This window comes from Humulus lupulus, chromosome 4 (assembly GCF_963169125.1).
Source record: "Humulus lupulus chromosome 4, drHumLupu1.1, whole genome shotgun sequence".
Classification (NCBI taxonomy): Eukaryota; Viridiplantae; Streptophyta; class Magnoliopsida; order Rosales; family Cannabaceae; genus Humulus; species Humulus lupulus.
The window spans coordinates 166,910,401-166,933,750 of NC_084796.1; the positions used below are offsets into that span (position 1 = coordinate 166,910,401).

The 23,350-nt window shown below is 39.6% G+C and overlaps 1 protein-coding gene across 5 annotated transcripts; it reads left to right on the forward strand.

Annotated features, from left to right (window-relative positions):
* Positions 1 to 5,979: 5,979 nt before the first annotated feature.
* On the forward strand, positions 5,980 to 13,228 carry LOC133830955 (two-component response regulator-like APRR7). 5 transcript variants are annotated; one of them, XM_062261078.1, is made up of 10 exons: positions 5,980 to 6,261; positions 6,411 to 7,173; positions 9,362 to 9,523; positions 9,652 to 9,785; positions 9,988 to 10,149; positions 10,573 to 10,747; positions 10,866 to 11,313; positions 11,391 to 12,192; positions 12,380 to 12,405; positions 12,811 to 13,228. In XM_062261078.1, the coding sequence occupies exons 2-9, from the start codon at positions 6,822 to 6,824 to the stop codon at positions 12,401 to 12,403; spliced, it is 2,259 nt and encodes a 752-aa protein (XP_062117062.1). In that variant the 5' UTR covers positions 5,980 to 6,261; positions 6,411 to 6,821; the 3' UTR covers positions 12,404 to 12,405; positions 12,811 to 13,228. The 5 variants fall into 5 exon arrangements, with proteins under 5 accessions (XP_062117062.1, XP_062117061.1, XP_062117059.1 ...); XM_062261077.1 differs by lacking the exon at positions 12,380 to 12,405 and having other exon boundaries at positions 5,981 to 6,261; positions 6,411 to 6,450; positions 6,549 to 7,173; XM_062261075.1 differs by lacking the exon at positions 12,380 to 12,405 and having other exon boundaries at positions 5,981 to 6,261.
* The last annotated feature ends 10,122 nt before the right edge of the window (positions 13,229 to 23,350 follow it).

Sequence of the window (23,350 nt, forward strand, 5' to 3'; positions counted from 1 at the left end):
ACAATCTCCTGAGTATCCGATTATTCAGGAAAGAATATCTGTAACAATCTTTTGTAATCCCCCTTGAGCCTATAAATAGCAAAAGATAGCTCAAGGAAGGGACTTTTGGCTTTTGAATCATTTGAGACTAGAGTAATTCTCCTGGCTATATTGTATTGTTCTTCAGAGGTTAGTGAAACTCATTGAACCTTTGTTCTTTGATCTCTCCTTTGATTCTTATATCAATAACAGTCTAAGTGGACGTAGGTTATTACCAGATCCTGGGGTCGAACCACTATAAAAATATCGTGTTTTTATTACTTTTTGTCATTACGTTCTTCTCCACACATTCATTCATATCAAGCATATTCTGACTCCGTGTCAGTTGACCAAAATCTGGGTCAACAGAAGTAAATCGATTAAAAATAAAATTGATAGATAGATGTCTCGAGGTGAAAAACCTCATGCAAAGTTACAACAACATAAAAAAAAAGAGAATAATAAAAGAGAGGATGCAAAATGGAAAGGCCCTAGGCTCCATCAGTCGGCCCCGTGGAGGTCACCGTCTCACCCTCCTGCTCAGCTGCCCCAAAGACTTCCCCGGTCTCGGAAGGTGCTTCTTTCTCGAGGCGAGCTTTAAACCCCTCCAGCAAGGGCTCCCAGACGTCTGCTCCCAAGAAGGAGAAATCACCGTCCGAGTTGTAGACCCAGCAGTGGTAGAGCATGTCCTCCATGGCGGTGCTGGAGGCTGCCTTCTCGGCTTCCAGGGCGGCCTTGGCCTCCTCGGCCCTAGCCTTCATAGTGTCTAGCTCTGCCTGCGTAGCGGCGAGGGCGGCTTTGGTTGCCTCGACCTCTTGAAGCTTGGGACGGGCTTCTTCCAGCTCGACCTGTGCGGCTGCTAGGGCATCCTTAGCCTCCTGCAGGGAAGTCTGGTGGGTGGCCACAACCGCCTGATGCTCGCCCCTCATATCCTCGAGCTGGGCCTTGGTCCGGGCTATGCTCCTGTGAAGGGCCAAGGCGCTCTGCAAAAATGGAGAGGCAACTGCCTTATGAAAAAGAGAAGGGAGAAAGGAAAAACAGGGCAAGGCATGATAATCAAAGATCACAAAAGGATAAGGTCAGCTTACCGTTAGGGCCATGCCCAATGAAGATTCCAGCACGCCCACCGGGCTCCTTGTTTCGATGGCCCGTAGCTCCCTCTCATTGAAGCGGTAGAAGTGGCTGACGGCGTAGTTCGCCGTCTCGTACACCATCCCCCTAAAGACATCTGGGATCTTCTCTAGATCCTGGGGGTCCACCGGGATGCGTACCTCGGGAGGCACAATCGCCGAAGTCCCGGGCTCCACCCCTGTGTCCTGGACGAAGGCCGGAGCTCGCGGAGGGGGTGGGGGCATGCTCACCCCTGCGGCAGGAGGTGCAGTTTCCTCGACCTGGGCGGCTGGGGGCTGCTCCTTCTCCTTTGTAGGAGACTTGGTTGGGGTCCTGGCGGCTTTCTTCGTCATCCAGAGCTTCTTCATTTTGGGCCCAGAGGCCCCAGCTGAGGAGTTCCCCCCGGCGAACACAGCCCGTAGATTTTTTCCCCCGGACTGAGACATCTCCTCTGGCAAAACAAATATATGGTTAGTACACAAGTTAGCAGTCATGCAAAAACAAAAACAAAGGGAAAAAATGCGAAATTCAAGTATATATATGTACTAAAGGGAATCCTACCCCCCGAGCTAGAAGAAGAATCTATGGTTACGACCATTGGCCCCGGAGCTTCCACGGGGGAATCTAAGGCAATTATTTCTCGAGCTAGCGCAGGTTCTGGATCCGAGGCTGTCTCAGGACTAGACTCTTCTACGTATTGCCTAAGACCTGGAGCTACGGCACCCTCCCGGAGTGATGGCCATGACTGAAGGTTAGTCCCATACTCCTCGAATAGGATCGACCTAAAAGCTAGGGTGTTGTCTACAACTATGGTACCCCTAGGGCGGCTACTTTCGTAATCCAGCACGAGATGGTCGACGCAGTGGAGCAAGGTTTCATCTAAGTCTGGGTCACTTCGATGGCATTGGACGATCTGTCTGGGATTGAACCTAGCTAGCCGGGGGTCTGCAGTGGCCCTATCTAAGTTCCTAAACGTATAAAGGTTACCTTGGGCGGAGGGACCTGCAGCTGCTTCGGACCGGATCCTCTCCTCGTCCGTTCTTTGGGCGACCTCCAACGCCCGCTTCCTCGTCTTCACGAGGGGCACCTCGTCCTCCTCATCTTCATCCCCCGCGACCTCCTCCACGATGATAGGCCTCATATCGCGAGCTAGGGGAGGCACCCGGGGCCTCCTCAGGTTCAGAGTCTGGCCTGGGGAGATCAGCTTACAGGCCAGCATCGTCTCGTCTGTCACGAGCTGACGATAGTCCTTTTCACTGGGGGGCAAGCCCGCCAGTGTCTCGTACTGGCTCCCGAGAATCACAGACTTCTCTGTCCTCGCGAAGATAGCTACAGAGTTAATCTAAGTCAGAAATGGATACAGGAGGAGCTAACTGGTATTTAACTTACGAGCTAAGGTTGAAAGGCACTTACGAGGACGGTTGAAGTAGTGCAGCTCGCAGTTTCGAAACCCCGTCGACATAAAGAATTGATCTTTGAAGTTGTTGGGGTGGTTGGGCAGCTCGATGACCGCAGCCGTGTTGGGGAACCGGGTTAAGTAATAAAACCCGTCACCTCGCCCCCGCTGCTCTGGGCTGGCCTTGAGGCAGAAGAAATACAGAATATATGTAGGAGTGGGGACCTCCCACTCCTGTTTCAAGAACAAGTATCTTAACCCCGCCAACAAACGGTAAGAGTTGAGGGGGAGCTGGAATGGGGACAACCTCACGTAGTTGAGGAAATCGACGAAGTACTGGTCCAACGGGAGGAAGGCCCTCGCCTTAAAATGTTCGTCGCTCCAAGCCGAGAACACCCCATCAAGTGGCGCGCAGCTCCGCTCGCCTTCTAAGGGAGGTCGGGCAACCACGGTTCCTCTCCCCAGCTCAATGTTATGGGAGAGGAATATTTTGTTTACCCTCGCCTGGTCAGTGATCTTCGAGACGATCCTCTCCGCCTCAAAGAATGCGTCGGGGGCCACCTCGAGCTCCCGTTCCACTGCTGGGCCGAAGTTGGGAATCGGGGATTTAGCCATCACCTCCTTTCCCTTATTTTGTTGGGAGGACGAGCTGCCTACGGACTTCTTGGGAGCGTTCTTCTTGGGTCCCATCTGGTCGCCTAGCGAACAAAAAGAAGAAATTTTAGAAGAAGGCGACCTAAAAATGGAGAAAAATCTGAATGTGTTTCCTTGACACGAGCTGAGGTAAGCCCAGCCCGTGGAGAGTGAGACCACACGGTTCTATGAACACGCGCCTGTGCTCCCAACAGATCCCCGATTACTCAGAATTCGTGTGTCAGGAGGGTCAGGATAGAATTTTCCTTGGAAGGAAAGTTTCGGTAGGCAAGAGAGGCAAAACCGCTTGTGAAGCGTGTCCCCTAAGCTACCCGGTTTTGCACCCAACATGTTGGGTATTTTAAACAAACATACCTAAAATCCTACCCATAAAATTTCCCCAGAAAACGCACCAATGCTCCTAGATGGTTTTCTACTGCAAACGATAACCTAACCTAAAAGACTTTCACCCTTCGTGCCCACAAAAAAAAAAAAACCAACAAAACCTTGCATGTGGCTACAGTAAATATTTACCTAAGCTACAGTGAAAAATAATTTCAAAACATGCACAGTCAGGAGACTTACAGAATGTTTTGGTTGAGAAGAGGATGAAGGGATCGCCTGGGTTGGGGCTTCGTCGGAGTAGTTGATTCCAAAGCTTTGAAGGAGCCCTTACACCTGAACTTCTTGAGTGCTGGGAATGGCAGCCGGAAAGAAGAGGGTTTTTTCTTTTGAAAATAAAGAGAGAAGAAGAAGAAAATTTCTGAAAAATTTCAAATGAACGGGTGGCCCATGCGTAAGGTGGCCACCCCTTTTATATACGTGAAGGGCCACGTGAGGAGGGCCGTTGGATTGCCCTGATGTGGGATCCAAGGCTCTCCACTCGAAAGACGAAACGACGGCTGAGTATAGGCTAGGCCATTAAATGCGGTTCTCGGAAGACGTACCATCACCAACCACGATGTTCCACGTATTCGGCGCCTGCATAAAATGTGGAATATGAAGAGTTCATGGGGAAGCCTAAAAGCCCATACTGTGGCCCTATACGACGTCGTGTACCACGAGCAGGGACTTGGGGGCAAATGTATGCCCTGGTTTTCCCACGGGCTGTTAGCAAACTGAGATACGGCCTAATCGTGAGATACGGCCTAATCATGTCTACCACGTGGACATCCCCAAGACCGGAGCTGCCATAGAAAGATCCTACCTCCTCAGCTTGAGGTAACCTAAAGGTTCGCCAAGATTAGATTGAGTTTGGACTCTGAAGGCCACGGGTCGAGGGAAGCATCTAGCTCGTGGTACGAGCTAGAGTTGGAGGCTGTGACGTTTTATAAAGTCAACCACGCAAGGTAAACGTGCATATATCAGACATCACGTGTTTGATATATCCCTAACTTCTCGGACACGCAGCATGAACGTGCGCATTCAGACACCCCCGACTGGGTTGGGTCGTGTGGCCCATTATCCCCCTTACCTATTGATTAGACCACACTTCATGTGTCAGGTTTTAGGAATTAATTATGAATGTCACAGAGTTGATATGATAGGTAAGAAGGTCACGGGATGACCTTCTTACCAACTCCCAGGTGCCCTCTCCTATAAATATGGAGACCCTGTGAGTTGCAAAGGGTTGGATTCTATTGTGTAAGAAATACCCTGTAAAAGAATACCAAGCATATAGCAATAACATTGACTGGTGGAGTAGAATGATTTTAACCTTTGAACCACCTAAAAACGTAATTGTGTCACCAGCCCACTTCTAAAAGATCATTCATCTATTTCGGTTCAAAATAAGCACTAATCCCTTTCTCTTATTTTCTTAATTACCTGTTGGCGAAGAACCGCGTCAACAGTATTGATATTTTAATAAAACTGTGATACACTAGCTAGTGTTAGAGCTAATAGTTAAATTTACTATTTTAAGTATCAAGTAAATTATCATATATTTTTTATTAGAATAAATAATTTCACAAAAATCAAAACTATTTTGTGAGTTTAGATTAAATTTACTGAATAGATATGACAATTATATTTAGATGTAATAACTAATACTTAAAATAAAAATAATTATAATTATTTCACTTAATTACGAAAGAAAAAGTAATAAATTATTAATATTATATAGTTTTTTTTAACAAAATTTTTATATGATTTTAGGATTTTAATTAAATAAATTATTTACAAAAATTAATTTTAAAATTTAGAATTTATTTTTTAAATATCAGAATATTTTCCTTTGAAAAAAATATTATTTTATAATTAGCATCATTATATTTTACTAATATTAAAAATAGTTTTGACTAAAATTGTATCAAATTATATTCATTATTTATCAAATAAAAATAGTATTTTGGTATTTCCTAAATAAAAGGAAGAGTATACACTAGCACTAAAACAAACAATAAAGAAATAAAGTGACATAATATCTTGTTTAATTTTTATTTTTTTTAAAAAATTAATAGATGAAGGATAAAATTTTGGTAGGCATCAAAAGCTTGGGGACCCACAAGATATTTCTAATTATTAACAATATTTTATTTTTAAACAAAAGCCGTTAACAGCGTTAAACTCAAGAGTAGTCGAATAGACTTTATTCGGATAACGGCGTTAGTGACGAGGAGAGAGTCTTAAGGCTGCCACGTGTAGAGCAGGAGATCTGGCAGATCTGGAGGGTCGTCCATATGGGAAGGGCTTTAGATTTCGTCCATGTCAGAAAACACGTGGCCCCACAGAATGGGCTTAGTTGTAAATATCTGCCATCTGACGTGGCATCAAACCCCTTCATCACCTCCAGTTTATCCACGCTGGTAATGTTACTACCCCTTCTCCTTAGAATATCTTCTCTTCTTCTTCCCCAAACCCAAAACCACTCCGGTTTTCTCTATCTTTGTCTTCCTCCTCTCAAACCAGTCAATTTTTTTTGATTAATTCTCTGTAAATTGTATTGATATAAAATCTGAATTTATATAGCTCTGATTCGGGTTCCAGCTTAACTATAAAGTTTTATCTGTGAAACTATATTTATTATATATATATTTTGGGGCAAAATTTTGGTCTGTTCATATCGATTTTCAGCTGGATCGAGCTCAGTAATGGCAACTCAGGTGATTATTTTTGTACCTTTTTCTATTTAAAGTTTATTTTTATAGAGTAGTAGTAGTAGAAGAAGATTTTCACTGCTACGAACAAATTTTTTTTTGGCTAGAAATGAATCCTGAAGCTCTAAATTTGTGTTTTTAATTCGGTTTTTCAGGTTTTTATTGATGTGTGGTTGGAGTTTTTGCTTCCATGGAGTTAAATTTTGCTTCTTTTTTAATTTTGAATTGGTGATTTAGGGTTTGAACAATTTTTATTGTTTTATTATACTGATATGAAGCGATTGGGTTCACAGGGTTGAAGGAGTATAATGGGTTGAATTGAAAGTTGTAGAGATGAAGTCTACTTTGGTCATGGCCTTTATATGTTTCTTTATTATGCATTTGTCTATCCGTGAAACTCGTGTTATCAATGATTTGCGACTTGTGCTTAGCTAACGGGTCCGTTCTTGAAAGGGGAAGCTTTGTGAAGATGACTACTCGAGATGGGTGTTAGTTGGGTTTGGAGTTCGGGGGTATCCTTATTCTCAGAATATTTTTGCTGAATTTGATTGACTGATTTCGTCCTGATGAGCTTTGATGATGAAGGGTCCGAAGAGTTACCTGAACTAAATCGCCAGTTGCAGGAAGTGAAGAAGAGAGTTCAAGAAGAAGTTGCAGTTCGGGAACAGCGAAGGTTAGTTGGGAAAGATGAGTTGAGAAGTAGCAGTAGTAAGGAAGATGTAAAAGATGGGCGAGGTGGTGGGGCAGTCATCGTTGAACCACAGACTGTCCTGCAAATGCCGCAACCGCAGCCACAAGGGGCAATGGTTTGCTGGGAGAGGTTCCTACATCTTAGATCACTCAAGGTTTTGCTGGTGGAAGATGATGATTCTACTCGTCATGTTGTCACTGCGCTGCTTCGGAATTGCAGTTATGAAGGTTTGTAACTCTGGTCTTGTTGATGATTTTATTATTTCAATTTGGTTTTTGAACACTGCTGTTACGGTAGAGAAATGCCGGATTATGCTCAATTGCCTATTAGCATTCTTTTAATGTGTTTCTTTCAGCTATTATCTTTTGTAAATAGTACAGGACCTTAGTTAAAAGGGATTACACCCGGCATCAATTTTTTCTATCGATCCCTTAATACTTTTAGGACATCCCCAGGATACTATTAGGCTAAGGGCCCATACCAAAAATTGTGGTTTTTATACATATTTCTATGGAGTCTGAGTTAATTTCATGCTGTTTGGTTTGGTAGTGGTGATGGTGACGCACCAAAATGACTGAGTACATACCCTTCAGCCGTATTAATATGCCAAATTGCATCAATGGAGTGACGTTTATAATGTCTATCAGCAGAAGATTTGAGGAGGGACAAGCAATAGGCTTGCTGTCAAGGTATAGAGGGCTTGAATTCAAAATCCCATTAGGAGTTTATTGATGATCCCATCTGTTTATTTCTAAAGCTTCTTCAGCTCATTGTCTATGGGAATTCACCAGAATCATATTGTTTGTTAGAAAATTAAATCATCTTTTTAATACTATGCAACTAAATGAAAAGTGTCTGCAAAGAGTTAAAGCCTTATTACAACTCAAAAATGAGGTGGCAAAACCAGATTGCTGTGTGGCAAAGCAAGTAGAATATGTTCCAAGCAAATTGGGAACTGTCTCCTAGAGCCAACATTGGGTGACCTCATTTCAAGTGCTACATAGACTAAATTCAGAAAGCACTCAAATGTAGAAAGCTTGCATGATTGGGCCTCGTGCCTTTTACATTATAGGCATGCCCAGAGCATTTAAGAAGTTTCTAAATTGGGCTCCATGCTTCATTTTACCTATACATATAAGACCCCAAGCCCAAGTTAGGCAGATTATTCACATACACTCACCCATTCACTCATTCTCGAGCACTCTTTTATTGTATTGTAACTGGATGTTCTCTTCTTCTTCATCCTTTTATCATGAACTCTTCTTTCATTGCTATTTTTATCCAATAATCCATAGCTATATTCTTTATTGGATACGTCTGCTCTTACCCGAAACCAGTCTCTCTTGTTGACCGAGTTTTTTGTACAATCTGTCCTTGTAAATAATCATAAATATAAGTTTATATCTATCAGTTTTCTTTATTCCTCTGAAATAAGACACTGTCTAGTTTTTTAGATTTCTATTCTCTAAATTCTCTTATTTCCATTAATTATATTCCTATCTTCTATTGATCTAAGATAAGAAACTTTACTTGAAAGCTACATATCCTACTAGTGTCCATATTATCTAAACACTAACTATTTGTTTTGAAAGTCTTAACTCACTACTCATTTGAGACAAATAAATATTTCATATAGATTAGAAAAGATTTGTGTAAATAAGGAAGACTCCTTTATTTACGTACGTGCAATAAAATCAAGAATACTATTGTATTACAAACACATTGAATAACATCAAATTCATGATGTACGCTAAAAATTCCATATTTTTCACCTTTTGAATTTCTTCAATTTCAGCTTTATTTTCATATGTATTTGTGTTTTATATTCCATGTTTATTCACCTTCCTGTTTTATATCCTTTTAGTTTAATATTTGTAATTTTTACCTAACACCTTACATTCTTGCATCTGTCTTTTAATGTTAAGCATAACCATATAGCTAACTATTTGTTTACATTTCAATTTCCATGTTTTCTCAAGTCCTACATCTTATACTTGTTTAATAGTCTAAAGAATTAAATTAAAATTTTACCAAGAAACTACAATTCATGATGTTTATACATACAAATTTTTTTTTCTTCTTCTTCTTCTTCTTCTTGGTCGTGTGTTTATACCATTTTGATACTCCATCACTTGTTTCTGAAAATCTTCACAGCACTGTGTTAGTTTTTTTCTGCCCACTTCCTTTATGCTTGTGGACATCTTTCTTTCTTTTCTTTTTTTGAAAAGAAACTTCTTTGTATTAATATTGTGAGAAATACAAAGACAAGAGATCAAATTTGACCTCAAAGTGTCTGAATACAATATGAATATTATAATGTAAAACATCTTTCTTCTCTTTCAGCTATTTGTCTATTTATTTTTCAAAAATCTAGGACTCTTATTTGATGACTGTAATATACTTGTGTATTATCAGTTATCGAAGCTGGAAATGGGTTACAAGCGTGGAAGATTCTTGAAGATTTGTCCAATCATGTTGATATTGTTTTAACTGAAGTGGTCATGCCTTGCTTGTCAGGCATTGGTCTTTTATGCAAGATCATGAGCCATAGAACACGGAAAAATGTTCCTGTGATTAGTAAGTTTTTTTTTTTTTTTTAGTATGCATCTTGTAATAGTTTTATGGAGCAAGAGCAATCTATTGTGATGTGACAGGTTACAAAAGTTGATACTTTTAACTATACTTCTGATGAGATTTGTCTGCAGTGATGTCATCTCACGATTCAATGGGTCTAGTCTTTAAGTGTTTGTCCAAGGGTGCTGTTGATTTCTTGGTGAAGCCCATACGGAAAAATGAGCTCAAGAACCTCTGGCAGCATGTTTGGAGAAGATGCCACAGTGTGAGTTCCTGCACTTTTCCCACCTTAATAGATTTTCTGCCTTAACAGTTTGTAGCTTTTTGTTCACAGCAACTTTTCCCTGCATGAATTTCTGATCGAGCATCTTAATTTTCAAGATTATTTACATATTCTATTTCATATTTATTTTTATAAAGATGTCATTATGAGTTGTACCAATAACTTATTCTTAAATGTCCCTCAGTCTAGTGGGAGTGGGAGCGAAAGCGGTGCACAGACTCAAAAATCTGTAAAATCAAAGACTGTTGCAGCTTCTGACAACAACACTGGAAGCAACGATGAGGAAGAGAATGGAAGTACTGGTTTGAATGTCGGAGATGGAAGTGACAACGGAAGTGGCACTCAGGTATAACAGCTTCAGATCATATAGCAAAATCTGAGGCAGTCTAGATAATATTCAAACATTTATCTTACACTGGTGAAGGCCGGAAGATCCTTTTAGTGTGTGCATTCACATTCTGCTTATGAAGCACTAAATCTTAACATTGAAATATCTGCTTAAATTTCCAACTTCTGACTGATTTCTATGTACATTCACCATTTAATACTAGTATCAAGCAATTGATTATGCATTTTCACGATTTCTGAGCTAAGACAGAAAAAGCTCCTGTGAGAGATCTGGGAGTAAACTATGATGAAGTAGGTTATTGATGAATGGATTCTTATTGCAGTGTCCAATCTCAAATCCAGCTTTTTTTATTGAGCATTAATACTTGTGGTTATGTTCATTAAAAAAACCATTACTGTGCTCTATTGCTTCATTATGCAGAGCTCTTGGACAAAACAAGCTGTAGAAGTTGATAGCCCCAGACAAATGTATTCATTGAGTCAAATTCCTGATAGTACTTGTGCTCTGGTTGTCCATTCAAATGCTGAAATGCACGGTATTAAATTGGTCAATGCCTCTTCAAGAAAGGAGTGCCAAGCACAGAAGGAACGCATTGGTACGGGCAGAGTTCCTGGGCTTTTTCTGGCTCTGAGTTGTTTCTAATTCTTTATGTGGCCTCCCTTATTGTGATTGTTTTAGATATTTATACATGTATAAACTGGATTTCTTTTCAGACGATGTTGCAATGGGAAAAGACTTGGAGATAGGCATGACTAGTAAACTGAAAGTGCAACTCGAATACCCAACTGAGGCTCCAACAAAACTCGCTGTCACAAGACAAAATAATCTGGTTGAGATAGGTTCCAGCAAGTTTAATGAGAAAATTAACAAGGGACAAATTGATGTCAATTATGATCGGCCATCATGCAAACTCAAGTATGAAAGTCCGACACTGACTGGTGCTGTCACTAATACTGCTGATCTTCAGATGGACATGGAATGTGAGGCTCCAAACTGTCATTCCATGGTCTTTGACAATAAGAATAAAGGAATAACTGATACAGATGAAATACCATCCCTGGAGCTTAGTTTAAAAAGACTTCGAGGAGTTCAAGACAATAGTGTCACTGTACAAGATGATCGAAATGTCTTGAGGCGCTCTGATTCTTCAGCTTTCTCAAGGTAAGTAGTAGAGATCTGAAATTTTCAAATCAATGGATAGTTTCAGCTAGAGCTAATGCATTATCATTTCTCTTCAGGTACAATGTAGCATCAAATACTAACAAGGCTACTGGGAATACTGGAAGTAGTTTTCCACATGATAATAGCATGAACATTATGAAAAAGGAATGCCAAGATATTCGATCTCAATCCAGTGGCAACAATCCTTTCAATCACAGCTCGGCTGGAACGAGCAATAATATTGAGATGGGTTTTACGAATAATAATGCCTTTTCCAGTCAAGTTTTAAACAATTCAGTAACAGGATCCACTATCCAACAATCATATCCTTCTTCCACATTCCATCCTGTGAAAAATGACCTTTCTGGTGCTCCTCAGCAAGTCATAACAGATAATGCCGATGATGAGACAGCAAGTGTTGTTCTGTCTCACTCAAAGGGTGCCCACAAGGAACATCATAATCAGCACCTCCATATTCATTATGAAAACCACCAAGTCCACCATCACCATCACCATCACCATCACCACCATCTTGTGCGCGGTGTTCAACAACAGCAGCCAACTGATAATAGTTTTTCCTTGAAGAAATTGGCTTCAGCTGCTCCACATTGTGGGTCATCAAATGTGCTTAGTGGGCCTGTCGAAGCTAACACTGGAAATTGCAGTATCAATAGAAGTGCTTCAGGCAGCAACCATGGGAGCAATGCTGCAATTAATGTTGGAGGGACAAACATTGAAAGTGATAATGGAAATTCTGGCAAAAGTGGTAGTGGTGATGCTAGTGGGAGTGGGAGAGTAGATGAAAACAAGTCTGCACAGAGAGAAGCTGCATTGACCAAGTTTCGCCAGAAGAGAAAGGAGAGATGCTTTCGTAAAAAGGTATTTCCATTATTTAAAATTCTATTGCTATAATCTTCATATGTTAAAAAGAACAATTAAAAATTGGTATAATAGTTTCTTTTCTGTGTTTTGCTCTGGCACATAATAAACCTTGTTTGCATATTGTTGTTTAATTGAAAGTTTTCCCAATTGGTTTCTGTGCATGTGCCACATTGACTGGAAACAGGCATGGAAAGCTGTTGGGCTATGATGGTGAGTTTATTGGAGTCTGCGCTGTTGGTGTCCGCCTTGTGCACGTGCATGAATTCATGTGCACTGGCAGATTGTTTTGCTGGGCTTGAAACACGGCATGCTTTTTCTTTTTTCTTTCTTTCTTTAGAATGTGTCAACTCAGTCCTCTTTCCAGTGTTAGAGAGGACATGCTTTAGCTATACAAACTATATTTGAAAGTGATGCCATTCTATGTATATTCAATAGATTGGCATTTGAGGTCTAGTGACCATTCCCCATTTCCCTGGTGTAAGTAAGATTAGCAAGCAAGACTCTTCCCTTGGTTTTGATCAAATGTGTCTTTCTGCACCAATGTGTAACACCATATAACTTCTGGTTAGAGTATAGTGTAGGCTTGTTTCATATCGATTTTGGTTGATTTTGCAGGTTCGATATCAAAGCAGAAAGAAACTGGCAGAGCAACGACCCCGTGTGCGGGGACAATTTGTGCGGCAGACAATGAGTGAGAACACAAGCAGGACAACAGACAGCTAATTCTTTGACCTGGTTTTTGGTTTGTATAGTCATAATGAAATGTGGTATTGGGGGGGCTTGGCTTAGCAAGCAATGTTGCATTTTAAGGAGTGGGCAATTCAAAGTATCGATGGTGGTGGAGGAGACACTTTAAGCAACTCTTTTGGACACGTATCTTTGAATTGTATTCTATGACTGCGATTGTATTAAACTCTTATATAGAGTTTTCAGCCTTTTCTGGAAGTGAAACCCACTTATTTGGTGTAGCTTTATAGTTGAACCCTGTTTCTTTGGCTTTTTAACTTTTAATTGATTTTAACCTTTTTCTTTCCATCGTTTTTATCTTTTGAAAATGCTCATTATTACGACAAATTATATCGAGTAGTGGGGGAGGGGGCAATGAGTTAAATAGTCGTTGTTAAAAAAAAATTTCAAAATTTAAATATTAAAATTAGTGCTAAATACAATTTATTAAGTTGAGTTCGACTTATCCAATATTATAAGAATAGTCTCTTAATTGTAATTTTTTTTGTTTAAAGAAACACATTTTGATTCCAATTATGATGATATTAACTACTTGTGTAATTTTGGAGAAAATTTGGGTGAATTTGAAATTGTGGCTGAATTCAGTAAATTTGTTTGATTAAGCTGCTCACATACACTGCGGGATCAAACCATTTGTTCTGAATGTGATACTTTAGAAAGTGAGTGGAAGAGTTTCGGTGAATAACCATTTAGAAATCCATAGTAATTTTAGAAATTTATGAAATTCTGGTAGATGATTATATCATAAAATTATTTGATGTTTTGGAAACTAGGAAAAATTATAAGGTAAATGACATTTTATGAAATTTTGAGAATTGTGTTGGATATTTGAGAACTTTGAGAATTTGTGACTGCACTTAGCTTTAGTCATCAAGTTGACTACGTATCTTTTAAATAAATAAAGTAAAACGTAGTTTATGGATTTTTGCATCTTTGAGAATTAAGTTGCTCGGAGATTTTCACAATTTAAGGTGAATGACCTCTTTTAGAATTATTTTCAGGTGAATGACTTCGTTTGTAAAGTTTAAGGTAAATGACCTCATTGAGAAATTTGGGGAGTTTGTGACTACACGTAACCTTAGCAATTAAGTTGTCTACGTGTCTTTTGGAGAAATCAAGTCGAACATAGTTCAAAACTTTTTGTATTTGTATTCTTTGGAGATTTTGAGTTTATTTTAGATTGAAACTCAGTTTTAATCTCACTTGAATAAGTTTAGAAATAACTTGAATTATAATTGATGAGAATTGTGAAACAAAATTCAAAATTACTTGAGATTTTCTATCTTTAATAAAAGTAATTTGAATATTAGTTTGAAATGGAATCCAATAACATTTGTGAGAAATATACTTTGACAAAGATATGATGACTTGTGTTTATAGTCATTTTTATATTTTGTCACACTTTAATTTTGATCGGAAAAATTTCTTATTTCTTCATATTCTAATTTTTTCTTTCCAATTCATTTTTAGCCTCTTGGTTGACACCATGGTTTTATGAAGTTTTTTTTTTATTGTTGAAATCTTGTCAGCATGTATTTTGTGTGGACGATCGGGCACATTTTCTTTAGCCATATTCATATATGCATCATTACTATATTTATTTGAAAATATATACAGATACATATCGTAAGAGTTGACAATCAAGAGAATAATTAGATTTCTCAAAATGATTTTTTAGGCATTTTTATTTAGCTTTATAGTAGCATTTCATGACCCATTTTTTTGCTAGCCCACATCCTCATCTTCTGCTGAATACATATATGTGTACGAAGACTTTTATATGTTTATTGGAAAAGTGCTTTATGCAGGCTTTAAACCATTAAAATCATTATGTTGACTTAGCATGAGTTTAATTTTTCTTCATAAGACTAAGCTGTGCTTTGTAAACATATACATGCCTTCAGTGAAGTTTCTGCTTATTGAATATGTCTGTCCTTTTTTATTTTCAGCAAGAGTACTTTGATAAAACATATATTTTTTTGGCCTTGCCTAATAATTAGAGAAACTAGATCAACTGATATTTTAATTAACTAGAATTTTACAATCCGATAATTTCGGTGAGGTATTGAATTTTGGCTGATTTTTTTTATGATTTTATTCTGTAGCAAAATTTATATTTTAATAAAATTTTGACAGCATAATCAAACGTGAATTTTATGATTTATCATATTTTCTATAATTATATTTCACTTTTGATTTTTTGTAGGCCTATAAAGCCTATGTCTAAATAGATCAAAGACAAAAAAAGAGAATCAGCCTATGTCTAAATGGACCAAAGACAAAAGAAGAAAATAAGTGGAGAAAATAAAGGCAAGCCTAGCACTCACTTTGTAGAATTCTTGAAGATGAAAATCTTAACTCTCTGTATTTTTTCTTAATTTCTCTCCAGTATTTTTTATCGTAATATTTCTCTCCTAATTTTGAGAGAGTTTACTCTTCAGTTCTTTTTTTCTCTCATTTGTCTTATTTTCTTTTGCCATTTTATAAACTCTATATTTCGACGAATTAATTAGATCACAAAGGAAGTGGAGTAGAGGTGAGTGATGAGAGGATATTGGTTAGTGTAGAGATATTACTTTTTCTTTTCTCTTTTTTTTTTCACTGATTATTTTTCTTTCTTCTTTTTATTTTATTTTTTAATAATAAAGAAAAATAAATAGTTGAACAGTCGCATATCATTATCATCTACAATAATACTCTTATAATTAAATTTAGAGACATGTGGGGTTTTTTTTGTTGTTGCAATGACATATATTTATTGAAAAAATTATAATATCATATAGTCTAGAAGACTAAACAACTTGAAGAAAAGAAGGGAAATCTTCTAGCCATACAATTTCTTCAACCACCTTACGAGCATGCACTACCAATCCATGTGCATCCTTATTGGTTGTACCACGTACATGGATCAGGGATACTCCTAGAAAATTTAACAACAAACTTGTAATATCCTCTAACAAAGAACCTAAGTCATTGCAATAAGAGAATCATTTAGAAAAGACAGTCAAGCAATCTGATGATTCAACAAAACTCAAAGGAAGACCTAGCATTAGGCTCTAATTCAGTGCTAACATTAAAACTACACATTGTTCATGACATCACTTTAAAACAACCTACAAAACAAAACATCATACAAACACAACATTAGTAAAATAAAGGTCATAATAGAAAAATAAAATAAAGTCAAACATTTATTTGTTAATAACCAAAGAAGATAATAAGAATATTTTTTTTAAAAAAAAAAAAGATATTTTGTGACGACAAGAAATTTTATAGATAATAAGTTATTAAAAAAATTAATAAAAATATAATATAATAATTAGTAAAAATATAGTATAGTAAATTTGTTGTACCCCAAAATAAATACAAACTGAATCACTCAGCACAGGGTAAAACAAGCACATGAAGAAAGCGTACATATAGAATATCTAGCTAACTCTGGAGTGAGCAACTCGAGTTCAACTTGACAGCTTACGGCAACCCGATAATCTTTAGATCACCTCTTGCACCAACAACCTAGTTCGAGATGCGTGATGGCTAGATCGCCTTTTTGAAACACTGAACTTAGCCTATGTCAGGATAGGTTAGTTATGAGGCATCCAACTCGAAGGAAGTGACCAGCTCGCAGAAGCTTGGTCATGACGTACACTGAAGGATCCCAAAAGACTCGAGGATTCCTTATACGCTCATTAATGCCCAGATTTTATTACGCATTTATTACCCGAGATAACAGATGTAAATTCTATAGGCAATTATATCCTTATGTAAATGGAAGGTTATCCCAATTTATTATTTACCATACTTATGTACGTGGTAACCCAAAGCTCTCCAGGAAAAATTCTCTATATATACCAAGGGAATCGATGGAAAAAGGGACTGATTCTTTATATATTGAAACTCTGCTGAAATTGTCATCAACAATTTCTCCCAAAGTCCTAAATAGATCAATAAGATTGTCTCATGGGCTGGGTAGATTTTAACCACCGAACCACGTAAAAGTGTGAGTGTTTGTGATAGTTTTCATTTGTTCAATTATGGTTTAGAAAAATCATAGTATCTTTATTGTCGGATTTCTTAATCCACTGTTGGCGAGAAACCGCGTCAACAGATTGGTGCTTTCATTGAGAGCTTATTAGGCTTAATCCCCCATGAAAGTTTCACTCAACATTCACCATGGTGGTCACTTGGTCTATGCGTGACAACGAGATGAAACAAGCTGATGATCAGGAGGTACACCCCGATGGAACAAGGATAGTGTAACATCCCGAATTTGTTATTAAGGCTGAGTTCCTTGACTACAGTGCCTGGAGGGCCTAATTGGGATTATGCGAGTGAGTAATGGATTATATGTGTGATTATGTGATATAAAATGATTTGCGCGGTAATGTGATTAGACATGCATGTTTATGTGTATTAAATATGCATGTGGGCCCATTTCTGTAAATTGGGGCATGTTTGTAATTTTGGCCTGTTGAGGGCATACATATAATTATGTATGTGTTATGAGTGAGACCCCAGTGTTATGGGGATATATATGAGATGTGTTTTCCAAGATGATCCTAGGGAGCGGATTAGCGGAATAGTCACAATGTGGTTAGATACCCGGCTCGAGGTGAGCCTAGGGGTATTTTGGGAACTTGGCGTGTGTTTAGAGTTTACCGTGTAACGAGTAGTTATTTGGGTATGTTGAGATTAATTGGGAATTTAAGTGATATTTGAGGATTTGCGGGAAACGTGACATATGATCGTATCGCCCTTGCTGGCATTAAAGGGGAAATATTTGAAGTTAGGGACATTTGGTCCTTTGTGGCAAATGGATAGGCTTGGTCTTTAACAACCTTATCCATCTAGGACCCTAGGGAGTTTTAGAAGCAATCAGAAAAAGGGAAATAACACTAAAAAACAGAGCCTCTCTTCTCTCTCTCCCGTTGCTCTCTCTCCCTTAAGGCTAGGAGGGGATTTGAATCACTTTCGAGGAGTTAGGGCTGGTGGATAGGGATTTGTGGCTGCTGTGACTACCTACAACTAGGGAATTTGAATTTTCATTGAGGAAATACATAAGTAAGATCCATTTTCGTAACCTTTCTATGGTGTTTTTGAGGAGTTAAAGTTTTGGTTTTTAGATTGAGAATTGTTAGTTTTAGGAATATTTTTGAAGCTATAAGTTGTTAATTATCGTTTATCTGAATTGCTGGAATGATTTTGGTGGTTTATTTAGGGTAAAAACAGAGTTTTGGAATGATTTTGGGGAGTTTAGGAATTTGAAAATGCTGGGAAAAATTGGGTTTGCAAGTCCGATCCGCGACCCTGTTCTTCGGGCACCGCGACCGGTATGAACCTAGGAGGCTTGGGAGCCTTTAAAATGGTGCAAGCGCCACGGCGCAAGCTGACGCATGTCGCGGCTCGTGTTCCCAGAAGAGAGCCTCAGGGTCCTTTGACTCGTAGCGTGCCGCGACCCTAAGGGACTGAGTTGTGGCTTAAATAGGGGATATTGCCCAATTAAGGGTTATAAGCTTGGGAACTCAAATCTTAAGGCTCAGGAAGGATCCTACTACCCGGTTTAGTAGAATTCGAGCTCCTGGAGGCTAGTATGCTATTCCGAAGGCTTTTAATTGAATTAGATTGGGATGGCTATTTATCATTACGTTGTGACTAGGTTTTAATGCTCAGGCTCAGGTTTAGGGATTGTGCTCGGGATCGATTTGGGTTGTCAGCTCGGGACATAAGGTAAGAAAAATGTTTGTGCCAATAGAGCTATATTGTGCTTAGTAATGTGTGTATGTTTTGCAACTATTACGTCATACATGTATTTTTGACGGAACCAGAATCGACAGAGGTGGGAAACGACAAAGGCTAGAATCGGCAAAGGTCGAAAACGACAAAGGTTGGGATCAATGAAGGTCGGAAATGGAAAAGGCCGGGAACAACAAAGGCTGGGAGCGGCGAAGGCCGGGATTGGCAAAGGATGGAAGCATCAAGGGCCGGGATCAACATTAAGCATGCTGAATGCATGCCACCAGGGCGAGACCCACAAAGGGTGCTGTACTTACCCACTCGGTTAAGACCGTGGACTTGGTGCCTGGTAACGCACCTTGATCGGCAGAGGCCGTTGTTGTGCTGCTGTGTTGTTGTGCTATTGTGTTGTTGTGAATTCTGATAGAAACTTGTAATTTTCTGTAGTGTCTAAGTAGTTATGCATTCATCGAATTAAATTATTTTATGATGTGCTGTGAAGTTTTCTTGCTGGGCCTCGGCTCACGGGTGCTCTTTGGTGCAGGTAAGGGCAAGGAAAATGTCGATCAACCATGAGTTGGAGGGCATGGAGCGGTGCGTACATGTTTGGCCTACCTGGCCGCCACAGTTGGGGTTATTTTGAGGGACATGTTATAAACATTTGATTTTGTCGCTTAGGTCGACTATACCCTAACTTTTGAGTTGTAAATATATTTTGAAACAATGTTTTGGGATCGCAATGTAGCACTTTTATAATTTTAATGAATGTCCAACCCTTTTATACTTAATTTTCATTGAGAAAGTCTTTCTTTTGATTTAATCACACTTTTCAGCTTAATACCTTGATTAGCGAGCTAATGGCACCTTTTAAAATCGTATGGTAATGACTCTAGGGTAGAACAATGCTCTTAGGAATTTTTTATGTGATATAAAATGATTGGGAATATGCGAGCGAGTAATGGATTATATGTTTGATTATGTGATATATAATGATTTGTGTGGTAATGTAATTAGACATGCATGTTTATGTGTATTAAATATACACGTGGCTCATTTTTGTAAATTGGAGTATGTTTGTAATTTTTGCCCGTTGAGGGCATAAATGTAATTATGTATGTGTTATGAGTGAGACCCCAGTGTTATGGGGATATATTTTAGATGTGTGGTCCGAGACGATCCTAGGGAGCAGATTAGTGGAATAGTCACAACGGGGTTAGATACCCGGCTCGGGGTGAGCCCATGGGTATTTTGGGACCTTGGTGTGTGTTTGGAGTTTACCGGGTAACGAGTAGTTATGTAGTGGTTATTTGGGTATGGCGTGATTAATTGAGAATTCATAGTTTTATTTGAGAATTAGTGGGAAACGTGGCAAATGACGGTATCACCCTTGTGGGCATTAAAGGGGAAATATTTCAAGTTAGGGGCATTTGGTCCTTTGTGGCAATGGATAGGCTTGGTCTTTAGCAGCCTTATCCATCTAGGGGGCCTAGGGATCCAAAAGTAATCAGAAAAAGGGGAAACAACACTAAGAAATAGAGCCTCTCTTCTCTCTCTCCCGTTGCTCTATCTCCCTTAAGGCTAGGAGGGGATTTGAATCACTTTCGAGGAGTTAGGGCTGGTGGCTAGGGATTTGTAGCTACTGTGACTACCTACAACTAGGGAATTCGAATTTATACTAAGGAAATACAGAGGTAAGATCCATTTTCGTAACCTTTCTGTGGTGTTTTTGAGGAGTTAAGGTTCGGTTTTTAGATTGAGAATTGTTAGTATTAGGAATAATTTTGAAGCTACAGGTTGTTATCTATCGTGTATCTGAATTGATGGAATATTTTGAGTGGTTTATTTAGGGTAAAAACAAAGTTTGGAACGATTTTGGTGCAGGTAAGGGCAAGGGAAAGGTCTATCAACCATGAGTTGGCGGGCATGGAGCGGTGCATACATGTTTGGCCTATCTGGCCGCCATGGTTGGGGTTGTTTTGAGGGACGTGTTATAAACATTTGATTTTGTCGCTTAGGTCGACTATACCCTAACTTTTGAGTTGTAAATATATTTTGAAACAATGTTTTTGCATCCCAATGTAGCACTTTTATAATTTTAATGAATGTCCAACCCCTTTATACTTAATTTTCATTAAACAAGTCTTTCTTTTGATTTAATCACACTTTTCAGGTTAATACCTTGATTAGCGAGCTAATGATACCTTTTAAAATCACATGGTAACAACTCTAGGATAGTAGGGTGTTACAGATAGCTTCACCAATAAGACATCCGTCATCACCGGTTCGACATCCAATGCCAACTTGCCCACAGAGGAATGCTTCAGCTGAGGGAATGGCAGGAGAAATTCTCCTCCCTCAGAGGACATCTATATCCCAAAAACTTGTGTTAATAATCCAGGCCCTCGATCCCAGCCATGAGTTGTCAGTTTTGCTAATGGAAGTTACTGGACAGAGAGCCAGCATGGAGGCATACATGAGAGTGACCTGAGGAATCACTTGAGCTCCGCACAAAGTCTTCATTCCGACCCACATCTAGAGCTGCATGATCATTTGAATTCACAAAGAGGATATCCAATTCTCCATGATGATTTGAGTTATACTCAACCCAAGGGAGATTTGTCTATCATACGCAACAATAGCAATGTCCCACCTAACCAAGCTCAGGCTTGGAGGGAAAACAACCCATCTAACGCGTACAACAGGAAGTGGGCTGATAATTAGCTCCCAAATAACCTGGAGGCCAAGGATCCAACCCTCGAGCAACTAGCCTTAATGGAAGAACAGATGAATAGACTCCTATTTGGAAAAGGAGTCGATGATTGTGATTTCGATGAAGAGCTCGAGCCTTTTGCTCCAAACATTGCGGCAACTTCGTATCCTGCTAGCTTAAGGATTTCGACCATGCCCACATATGATGGAAACACTGACCCGTCCAACCACCTCGGGACGGTCAACACATTAATGATGGCTCACAATGTCGGGTTTGGCTTAAGATGTATCTTCTTCCCCGAACTCTGATTGGACCAGCCAGATTGTGGTTAAACAAGTACAAGAAACATTCAATCACCTCGTGGAAGAAACTATCTTCTGAGTTTAAGAGACAATTCCGAGCTGCGAAGGAAGCTTGTGTTAAGGCCGTTTCATTGGCCAACATTAAACAACAACCTGGTGAGTCCCTGAAGGCATATCTGAACTGGTTCACCAATGCAACGACACGAGCTAGGGATGTTGATGACAACTCCAAGCTCATGGCAATGAGGATAGGGATCACAGTAGGAGGTGATTTGTGGAAATAACTCAAACGAAAATGAGTAAAGAGTGTAGATGAATTCCTGACTCGGGCTTATGAATGGATAAATCTAGAGGAGGCATGATTTGCTCTAACAGGAACCAGCCCGACCCCTGTTCAGCCTGCTGGAGCGGTGGTGGATGTTGCAACTACGGCTCAACCCGCTACCCAGAATAACCAGGCGATGAACAATAAGTGAAAGGGGACTAGTGAAGGCGACCAGAATGGAACCAAAAAGAACAAGCCTGGTGAAAATTTCAAGCCCATCTATACCGCCTACACCGACTTGACAGATACACGAGAGCATATTTTCCTGGCAAACTCTAATCGCCTTCCATGGAAGAAGGGAAAGCCCTTGAGGCATTAGAGGGCGAATAGAGACCCCGCCAAATTCTGCCGATATCACAACTACATCGATCATAATACTGATGATTGCCGTTAGCTAAAAGACAAGATCAAGACTCGCATCCGAGCTAGACCGTTAGTCTAGTATGCCTGAAACTGAGTGGTTCCCAATCAGCTAGCTGGGCAATATATTTATCTAGTTCCAGAAAATCCAGTCGGTCAACCCTAGGCTCAACCAGATTAGGGGAACCAAATCGTCCCCCCTCCAATAGAAGGGGGGATATAACCACCATCGCCAGAGGACCCCACTTGGCGGGCACGAGTAATGGGGCCTAGAAAAGGTACATATAGAAGCCAAAAACCCACAATGGTACTAAATTCATTCTGGAGCAAAGGTTATCAAAACAACAGCGGTTGGAGAAACAACCAATCATTTTCATAGAAGAGGACACTAGCCACATTCGGTTCCCGCATAATGATTTGCTGGTGAAAACTGTTCAGCTCGCCAATTGAAGAGTACAGAGGATATTGGTTGATAATGGGAGCTCGCTAAACGTGCTATTCAAGTCCACCCTAGAAAAGATGGGGTTGTATGTAACCGATCTTATGGAGGCCTTGGTGGCCCTATACGGATTCTCAAGAGAAGGAATAGCAGCCATAGGGACAATCGAACTCGTAGTTACGCTAGGGGATTGTGACAGTCAGAATCTTGTGATCCGTAGGGGGAAAGACCAGGTAAAAACTGTGCAATCCCACATCACCTGGGGAAGGTCAAGTGTGATAATTCTAAGACTGTGTAGGTATGAAACTATACAGTTGAAGATGGCTTAAATGGATTGATAGGTACTACCTATGCCAACAAGATGCATCTTCTTTTCAGTAGCCCATCACTTGAGAACTCCAAAGTTAAGCATACTTGACCTGGACTAGTCTCATGATGGGTGACCTCATGGGAAGTTTTCCCAGGAAGCGTGCGAGTGAGGACAAAGCACACTGGAAAGACTCGTGTTGGTTTATAGGACTAGTCGCCATTCTAGGAAG

Coding starts and splice junctions, on each gene's coding strand:
- LOC133830955 (XM_062261075.1), top strand. CDS start 6,822: ATGAGCTTTGATGATGAAGGGTCCGAAGAGTTACCTGAACTAAATCGC. Junction 10,748..10,865: donor AGCACAGAAGGAACGCATTG/GTACGGGCAGAG, acceptor ATTTCTTTTCAG/ACGATGTTGCAATGGGAAAA. Junction 12,193..12,810: donor AGAGATGCTTTCGTAAAAAG/GTATTTCCATTA, acceptor TTGATTTTGCAG/GTTCGATATCAAAGCAGAAA.